Source organism: Pholis gunnellus (genome assembly GCF_910591455.1).
Source record: "Pholis gunnellus genome assembly, chromosome: 2".
Classification (NCBI taxonomy): domain Eukaryota; kingdom Metazoa; phylum Chordata; class Actinopteri; order Perciformes; family Pholidae; genus Pholis; species Pholis gunnellus.
The window spans coordinates 1374731-1384730 of record NC_136536.1 but is presented as its reverse complement, the minus strand read 5'-3'; the positions used below and the strand labels follow the sequence as shown (position 1 = coordinate 1384730).

Below are 10000 nucleotides of genomic sequence, written 5' to 3'. Positions count from 1 at the left end.
TTTGATCTTTCCCTCTCCCTCATATTGTTTCCACTCTTCCTCTTCCTCTTCCTCTTCCTCTTCCTCTTCCTCTTGATCTGTTTTGTTAATAACCTTAAACAGCTCTTTTGTCTGTTTCCTGTCTCTTTTTACTGGCCGTTGTTGATTAATAAAGTTGTTTTGAATTGATCGTCATTTAGTTTTCTTTTGTTTAGATCAATCCTTCCTCTCCTCCGTCCTGATGACCTCACAGTCAAATGTTTTTTAATGTTTTAAATGTGACATTTTAGTCTTGATCTTTATGATTTAGTAAAAAAACAGATATGTTATCGAACGATCCCGGTCCATGATTTAACCTGATATGATCAATATAAGCAGATTGATAACTTTCCCTCTTTCTCTCTCTCTCTCTCTCTCTCTCTCTCTCTCTCCCCCCCTCTCTCTCTCTCTCTCTCTCTCTCTCTCTCTCAGCGTGGAGGGCGATCCTCAGTGTCCGGAGGCGCTCACTTTTTCTGATTCGTCCTTCGGCCATCCGCCTCCCTTCCATCGCTATAGCAACAGCCCCTGTGACCCCTACGGCTCCGCCTCCTCCATCGGGCCCCTGGGAGCCTCCCACACACACACACAGGTACTGACCCTTAAACACACACACACACACACACACACACACACACAGGTACTGACCCTTAAACACACACACACACACACACACACAGGAAACACCAAACAGTCATTAACGTTGTCTGCGTGACATTCCTGACAGGAAGTATCTCTTCAGATGACTTTGTTGTTTCCATTCGTTCTAAATAAATGACGTCTGTTATCTCCAAGACGTTCTGCAGATAAAGCTGTTAAAATACAACAACACGTTTTAAAGAAGGATTTTGTATTTATTAGTAATAATTATAACAATACATTTTATTTGTATCACTTTGCCTGGTAAAAACAGAAACAATAGAAGCAATTACAATGTTTTAAATAAATAAAAACTTGATTTTACTCTTGTAATTAAGGGTTTGGGTGAAACCAGACTTTACTTTGATTCTCACTCCTGGAGTAAAATGATGAATTAGCCTGTTAGCATTAATGGCTACACACATAACCCACAGCTAAAGAAGGAATGATCGTTATAAACTCTTTACCTTCACCGTGAACCTCGGATTAATAACTCTGCTAAAATAAGAGGAATTCAAAGCGTGTTTTGGTTGAACTTGTTCGGCTTCGTCGGCCGTCATTGGCTGAGCTGCAGCTCTGTGTTCGGCCCACCGTTGGCTCGGCAGAAGGCCGACCTGTGTGTCTGCTTTAGAGGTCGTTTAGAGGTCGTTCTGGAGCAGCTACAGGAGTTCACCGTGAGCTCCAGCAGACAGTAGATAATAACATGCAGCTTTTTATGAAGCTTATCTTTGTGTTTGTGCTGCTTTTACTCGATACGTCCTTCACCGCTGACTCGAAGGTCAAATATTCTGAATGCTTAAAAATATATATTTATTAACACGGCAACCTGTTCCGTACCACCACATACGTTCATACTCTTTATAGTATTAATACTATTACTACTACTGAGAAAGAACTGGTCCTGAACCAGCCTCAGTGTAGTCCTGATCCTCTATATGAACCAGGCTCAGTGTAGTCCTGATCCTCTATATGAACCAGGCTCAGTGTAGTCCTGATCCTCTATATGAACCAGGCTCAGTGTAGTCCTGATCCTCTATATGAACCAGCCTCAGTGTAGTCCTGATCCTCTATATGAACCAGGCTCAGTGTAGTCCTGATCCTCTATATGAACCAGGCTCAGTGTAGTCCTGATCCTCTATATGAACCAGGCTCAGTGTAGTCCTGATCCTCTATATGAACCAGGCTCAGTGTAGTCCTGATCCTCTATATGAACCAGGCTCAGTGTAGTCCTGATCCTCTATATGAACCAGCCTCAGTGTAGTCCTGATCCTCTATATGAACCAGGCTCAGTGTAGTCCTGATCCTCTATATGAACCAGTCTCAGTGTAGTCCTGATCCTCTATATGAACCAGTCTCAGTGTAGTCCTGATCCTCTATATGAACCAGTCTCAGTGTAGTCCTGATCCTCTATATGAACCAGTCTCAGTGTAGTCCTGATCCTCTATCAGACCTCCATCAGTAAAGAGACCATCAGAGAGAAGATGGTCTGGTTCTATAGAGTTATTCTTGATGCTCGTCATCGGAGCCACCGGGTCGGATTCTGGTGAAACCAGATGAACTCATGCAGGTTCACCAGAACCTCCTTCAGCTCAGACTCCAGCAGAGACCGGTCCACCATGGACAGACCCAGATCCTCCAGCAGAGACCGGTCCACCATGGACAGACCCAGATCCTCCAGCAGAGACCGGTCCACCATGGACAGACCCAGATCCTCCAGCAGAGACCGGTCCACCGTGGACAGACTGTCAGACTCTGCTGCAGTAGAATACCACTTTAGTCCACAGGGACCAACAGAACCAACACACGATGAAAGTTCTCTGTAGTATTTTGAAGTTGCATATTCAATAGTTGACCTCCCTCTCTTCTCCTCCTCTCTCCCTTCAGGGTAGCTCTCCCATCTCTCCCCCCAGCCCAGCGAGCCTTGCCTGGGCTCAGCGCAGCCGACACCAGCCGGCCAGCCTGGCGCTCCGCAAGCAAGAGGAGGAGGAGAGCAAACGCGGCAAGGCTCTATCCGACAGCTATGAGCTCTCTACGGACCTCCAGGACAAGAAGGTACCACGACCACCACAGGAGGTCTACTAGTCTGCACTGAGGTGTCGTGTTATCGTGTCCGAGTTGGATGCAGCCTTTTAAAAAGAAAGCAAGAGAACAATGCACGTCAGAGACGCCCACACATGGTGTTTCACACACACACACACACACACACACACACACACACACACACATCATCGTGGGCTGATTCTCAGCGCCGTGTCAGGATTTGCATGTCTGTCCTATTTAGCAGCATCGAAGCTCTTCGACACAGTTTCATCACATTTGACTCCAGTGCATCCCACTTCCTGTCTGTCCGTACGTCGTTTGGTGAGAAGAACAGGACGCAACGGTTCACAACGTTCACCAAGACAAAGTCCTCGTATGTGCAACGTATGAAGTTCAGTAACTCTCCCCACAAAGTCACAAACCGCTTTAGTCCTGATGTCAGTTTTGTCGGCTGATGTAATATTATATTTTTGATTGACTAACAACAAACGCAACAAAGAATAACTCCGTTACGTTAGATCAGCTCAAAGCAACGCTACGGCGCTCGATCGGCCGTTCAGTAACAGATGTGTTCACTCCGCTGTTATCGATGCTGCTTCTAAAGTCAGTTACCATTATGAGTGGGTCAAATCGACCCTTTGCTAAGTCCCGCCCCCTGGAAAGCATACTGGCCAATCAGAGCGTAGCTTCGTCCAGTTCCTACCAGGGTCCGACAGCGATCCGTTTGACGCTCATCAACGGTTCTCAAATGTTTCAGGAGCTCATCGCGGGTAAACGTCGGGTGACCGACAGCACAATACATTCAGCAGTAATAATACTAGTATTCTTTAAATGAATCCATTGATCAGGTAATCAAAACTCGGGTTTAGTCTAATTTTCGGGACAGAGTAGTGATGCAACAGATCATAAAACGTATAAACATAAACATATAACTCTTAGAGATCTGTTCAGAGATCCATCCGTCCCAAAGAAAGTCAAATAAAGTCAATAAACCATCAGAAATCTTTTACTTTGTTATAATAATTGATGGTGTTTTTTCTTCGTAAAGACACGCAATTCAGTTTATCACCAAAACTACATTTTACAGATGACGTGTGAACGCATCATGATAACAGTACGTACCTTCAGCCAGTACTCATGTTCACTGAGCAGAGCCTGAAGGCATCATGATGTAACTGAAGTGAACCTTCGTTTTGTGTGCTCCATCCCTTTCGTTGCCTCGGTAGGTGGAGATGCTGGAGAGGAAGTACGGGGGCCAGTTTGTGTCCCGGCGAGCGGCGAGAACGATCCAGACGGCGTTCAGGCAGTACCGCATGAACAAGAACTTCGAGAGGCTTCGCAGCTCGGCCTCGGAGAGCCGGATGACGCGTCGCATCATCCTGTCCAATATGAGGATGCAGGTACACACACGCACACATACACAACACAGTGTGTGACACACACACACACACACACACAACATAAAACACACAACTAAACAGTTTGTTTTTCTGTCCTTCGGTGGGTCCAGTACTCGTTTGATGAGCGGCAGCCGCAGGGTCAGGGGTCAGCGGGTCAGCGGGGTTCGGACGACGCAGGAGACATAGACGACTCCTTCTCCAAGCAGGTGAACTCACCTGAGTCACAGAACGGGAAATTCCTGAACTTGAAAAGACTCAAGTTCTGCTTACTAGCATTTATTTTTAGCTTTCAGCTGCATTCCTCAAGGAGATGAAGGTGGCTTTCTTATCATGGACTGTACTTGTAAAGTAGCTTTTCTAGTCTTTCCGACCACTCAAACTTTCACACTACTTGTCATCTATCACCCGTTCACACCCTGATGGCAAAGGGGCTCAGTGATAATTCCATCACATTCATACACCGTAGGCACAGCACATAGATAGATTACTGAACCTTTCTACTGGCCACTGAGGAGGAGTGACGAAGAGACGCCGTATACGTCTCTGGTAGAGACCTGTCAATCACTGTGTAGCCCCGCCCCTAAAGCATCCCCTGCTTTATGGTCTGTGTGACTCTAAATGGACCATCATTTACTAAATGAACATCATGCTGTATTGAAGAAGACTTGAAACTAGAGATTGAGACCATAAACTCATGTTTACAATGTTTACTGAGGTAATAAATCAAGAGAGAAGTAGAGTCATTTTCTCATAGACTTCTATACACCCAGAGGAGTCGCCCCCTGGTGGACACTAGAGAGAATGCAGCTTTAACACATGAAGCTTTGACTTCACTTCACTTCGCCTGTGAATGAGCCGCTGGACACCAGCCCCGCTGTTCAGCACATTTTCTGTAACCAGTGTAGCATTAAAGCATGGTGGAATTAGCAAGCTAGCTGGCTAACTATAGCAGACAGCTGGCTAGTTAGCTGGTTTGCTAATTCCACCATGCTTTTAGTGTGCCGTTGAGATAAATCAATGTAAATCTAAAAACCATCCGTGCCCCTCTGATTGGTCCTCGTGTTTTGTCTCTATGTCGGACTGCAGGTGAAGTCTTTGGCCGACTCCATCGATGACTCCCTCACCTGCCAGTCTGGTTGCGAAGACTCGCAGGACGCGGGAGGAGACGGAGAAGAGGACGAGGAGGAGGACGAGGAGGAGGTAGACGAAGAAGAGGAGGAGGAGGAAGGGGAGGAGGACGAGGAAGAAGACGAGGACGAAGATTACAGAGAGTGCGCGTGGCGCAATGCAAACGCGGCTTCCCGACGCGTGGCGGGCCGGCCGGGAGTCGGAGGAGGAGGAGGAGGGAGAGGAGGCGTGAGGGGAGGCGCCGCCATGCACGAGGACAGCACCGCCACCTCCTTCAGCGACGTCACGCTCTACATGGACGACGGCTGCCTCCCCTCCTCGCCGCTCTCCCGCCCGCCGTCCTCGCCGCTCTCCCGACCCGCCTCCAGCTCCGACACGGAGTACTGGGGAGGATTAGGGGGAGGAGGAGGTGTAGGGGGGAGGGAGGACAGCAGGGAGACAGAGGGAGGCAGCAGCGCCAGCCGGAGGAGCAGCACCCCCTGCACAGAGTGTCGAGGGGAGTACAGAGGGAGGGCAGGAGGAGGAGGAGGAGGAGGAGGAGGAGGAGGAGGAGGAGGAGGAGGACACCTCCCTGTCCTGACTATCGAACCACCCAGTGACAGCTCAGTGGACATGAGTGACAGGTCAGCACGGCCAATCAGAGAGCTTCTAAACAGATCATTGTTAAATCTGTGTGTGGGTGTGCGGGCATATTTGTGTCTATTTTTAGACAAAACCAACAGTTGGGTTTAGGCAACAATTCAATAATATCATTTATCATCTTCATCGTCTCTCTATGGAATCATATCGTGATGACGTCATATATCGAGATGATCATGATACACAATTACGTCTTATAAATTGATAACAATGACATGCTCAAAATTCTGAATTGATAAGAATTTCACTTTTGTAAACAGTGAAGTTAAATCTGAATATTAAGAAATATTTTTTTTAACTTTATTGTTCAAACCTTCAGGTCAGAGCGAGGCTCCATCGGACGCCTGGTGTACGAACAGGAGCCGTCAGGAGTCGAGCGAGGAGGAGGAGGAGGAGAGGAAGGAGAGAGCGAAGAGGACGAGCAACGAGGAGGTGGAGGAGGAAGCAGCGAAGCCGACTCTCCGCAGGGAACGATCAAACACAAACCCAACGGCCGCTCGGTGGCCACGGCGCAGGGACAGACCCGCAGCCCGGCCAACGTCCCCTTACCGATGCCTTCAGCCCGGGCCCTGCCCTCTCACCCGCTCCCTCACCCGCTCCCTCACCCGCTCCCTCACCCCCACAATCACCCCCACCCTCACCCACACCCCCATCCCCACCCGTCGCCCATCCCCCATCTGCCCACCATCCTCCACCACCACCCACAGTACAGCCAGCAGCAGGTCATGCACATGCACCACGTGCATGGCGGCGGCGGCGGCGGCCCTTACATGCAGCACGCTCACAACTTTGCCCAGCACCACTACCACCACCTGCACCACCACCACCTCCCCCACGGCTACCCAGAACCCCCTTCTTCCCCGCTGCCCTCCCCGGTGCCGCCTCTCTCCCCTCTCCCGCCACCGCTCACGCCCTCGCCGCTGTCCTCCTCCTCCTCCTCGGCCCTCCACAACTTGGAGGCGCAGCAGCTGCAGCTGCAGCAGCAGCACCTCGCCCACCACCCCCACCTCCTCCTCCACCACCACCTGCTCTGCTCGGACGGAGACAACGAGAGCGTCAACTCCACCACCACCAACTCCAACGACGACACAACGGTCAACAACTGCAGCTCCGGCTCCTCGTCGCGCGACAGCCTGCGGGAGCCAATCGGCGGAGCGGCGCTGGGGAAACAGACCTATCAGAGGGAGAGCCACCACAGCTGGGACTCTCCCGCCTTCAACAATGACGTGGTGCAGCGGCGGCAGTACCGCATCGGACTCAACCTGTTCAACAAGTACGTGTTGACCCCAAAACCTGCCGGCGGGATTGAAAAACATGTTTTCTTTCAACAATCGCCTAAACTACACCGTTTATCACAGCCAGAAGCTGTTAAACCCGTCATTATCGACAGATTTTCATCTTTCCGATGATACTTGAACACACCATGTGTGACGAAGGTTTCTAGCAGAAAAAGCAACCAAAACAAAGCTTTAAATTGTGATATTTCATTAATATTTCCTCATAGACTTCTATACAACGAGAAGAGTCGCCCCCTGGTGGACATTAGAGAGAATGCAGCTTTGAGACGTGAAGCTTTGGTTTAGCAAATTATATACAATCTCACTGTGCTTAACATTCATTACAGCTGACTAAATATCCTTCTTACCCAGGCTGCTGTTTATTTTGGACATATATGGAAATCTGCAGTTGAAAGTCGCTTGATAATTGTTATAATTAATTGTTATAATTTTGGTTTATTGTGGTTTTATTTTGTTTTCATCCTGATTCCTCTTTGTTGTTTCTGGATTTTACTAAACATCTTTTGAAGTTTTTTGTGTTTTGACACGTCAGACCACCTTTCGTCCTGCAAAACACATTTTCATGCAGTTATTGTACATTTCACTTCATCTCTACAGTCTGTTATGAAGTGTTAGCTGCACTTTTTGCAACAATCTGTCACATTGTTAAAAAGATACAACTGTGTCACGTTTAATCACCAAACTGTTTCATTAATCAGTAAGCAGAATAGAAAAGCATGTTGCAAATCTGTAGATTTACATTGTAAATCACTGCATGCACTCAACACATCATACATTTGTGTTTTATTTATTTCAGATATAAATGTGTGGTATCGCAGCGTTAAGTCCTGCTTAATGTGTCAAACAGTTAAAACCAACACCTCCACATTATGAAGCAAAACGTTTTGAAATGACAACAAAATAAAGAAACAAGTGAGGAAATCTGACGTCAAATTTAAGACAAACTAAGTGTGATGTCTGGGCTGCAGGAAGCCGGAGAAGGGGATCCAGTACCTGATCGAGAGGGGCTTCGTGTCGGACACACCGGTGGGCGTCGCCAGGTTCATCCTGGAGAGGAAAGGACTGAGCCGGCAGATGATCGGAGAGTTCCTGGGCAGCCGGCAGCAGTTCAACAAGGACGTCCTGGAGTGAGTCCGACACATCGAAACCACTTCCTGTTTGCTTTGTGTCATTTGTATTATCCCGACTGTTTGTGCAAATGTTTAAAACTGAGAAACAAGAAACAAGAAACACAACAAAATGACCATTTGTACATCAGTTACTCTCCGTTATTCTCTCATGTCTCAACGGTGGACGAAGAATCAGAAACCGAAGAAAAAGGCTTTAAACTATGTGAAGACATCTGCTTCACAAACTCTCAAGTCTCTTTCATCCGGTCGCAGAGTACCAACACAAACATATTGAAAGTATGTTGAGTTTTTAATGTGAAGATGTCGGCCATATTGTCTGCCCAGACAATTGTTTTTATTCCTCCTGATGCAGAAAAATGTTTAACTGCACTACAGGAATGCACTATTGTTTTTTATTTGTCGTGTTTGAAAATGTTTGATGAGAAATGGTTTACAACTGCATTCTGTTGTGCATAATGACAATAAATTGTCCTCAAAACTTGCTTTTTAAAACACTTTTACATGAAACTGTTCATCCCGAAGTGTTTAACTTGACTTGACTTGTCTCTGTCTTTTTAAATCTTTGTTCACCGTGGAGAGTAAGCTTTCTTCAAGAATTCAAGGGCAGGATGATTAATGGATAATTGAACATGAATCAATGATCGTTTTGTAGGTGAAGCGTTTTAAACAGTAAAGTGAGTTGAAGTGTTCCTGTATGCATCAGCTGATCTCTTTTCTCTGCGTCTGTCTGCAGCTGTGTTCTGGACGAGATGGATTTCTCGGGGATGGATCTAGACGAGGCTCTGAGGAAGTTCCAGGCTCAGATTAAAGTTCAGGGTGAAGCTCAGCGGGTGGAGCGACTGGTGGAGGCCTTCAGGTACTGAACCGCTTGGTGGGTTTGAACCCCACAGAGGAACCAGTTAGTCCTGATGTTTCCTTCACCTCTCTCTCTCTCTCTCTCTCTCTCTCTCTCCAGTCAGCGGTACTGTGTTTGTAACCCGGTGCTGATCCGGCAGTTCCAGAATCCAGACACCATCTTCATCCTGGCCTTCGCCATCATCCTCCTCAACACGGACATGTACAGCCCCAACGTCAAGCCGGAGAGGAAGATGAAGCTGGAGGACTTTGTCAAGAACCTGCGGGGTCAGTCGGTGGTTCACCTCTTGTAATCAGTGCATTCAGGGGAAATAGATTAAAGAATGGCTGCAAGAGCTGGAAAAAGTAAAGTGGTAAAAGTATAGAAAAACTTCCTGAAAGCTTTTATTTGTTTCTATTAATCTTCATTTATTTATTTCATCAAATTGTTTATTATATTAATTTGTAATCACAATAAAAATGTGAAAAACTTTACTTGTACGTATTCTCTTATCTTAACTTAACTGAACTTAACTGAACTTATTATCTTAACTTGACTGAACTTATTATCTTAACTTATCTTAACTTATTAGCTTATCTTAACTTATCCATCTTAACTTAACTTAACTTAACTTATCTTAAGTTATCTTATCTTGACTTTTCTTCTCTTCTCTTATTTTAACTGAACGTATTCTCTCTGATCTGATCTGATCTGATCTGATCTGATCTGATCTGATCTGGACCTGGACCCCGATCCCTGTGTGTTCCCTTCAGGTGTTGATAACGGTCAGGACATCCCCAGGGACCTTCTGGTTGCCATCTATGGAAGGATCCAGAAGTGGGAGCTGAGGACCAACGACGACCACGTGTCTCAGGT

At 47.0% G+C, this 10000-nt stretch overlaps 1 protein-coding gene across 1 annotated transcript in view; it reads left to right on the top strand.

The window, feature by feature from the left end:
- The window catches only part of LOC306710959 (IQ motif and SEC7 domain-containing protein 2-like), a gene marked incomplete at both ends in the record, with an annotated part of 111840 nt that overhangs the window by 93170 nt on the left and 8670 nt on the right, over window positions 1-10000 (top strand). Inside the window, 10 exons of the mRNA XM_079179708.1 lie at window positions 451-607; window positions 2539-2706; window positions 3921-4094; window positions 4205-4300; window positions 5181-5845; window positions 6181-7134; window positions 8128-8286; window positions 9023-9145; window positions 9245-9411; window positions 9898-10000. The exon at window positions 9898-10000 is cut by the window's right edge and continues 37 nt beyond it. Of these exons, the coding sequence (XP_079035834.1) occupies window positions 451-607; window positions 2539-2706; window positions 3921-4094; window positions 4205-4300; window positions 5181-5845; window positions 6181-7134; window positions 8128-8286; window positions 9023-9145; window positions 9245-9411; window positions 9898-10000 (2766 nt within the window). The remainder of the gene's footprint in view (window positions 1-450; window positions 608-2538; window positions 2707-3920; window positions 4095-4204; window positions 4301-5180; window positions 5846-6180; window positions 7135-8127; window positions 8287-9022; window positions 9146-9244; window positions 9412-9897) is intronic.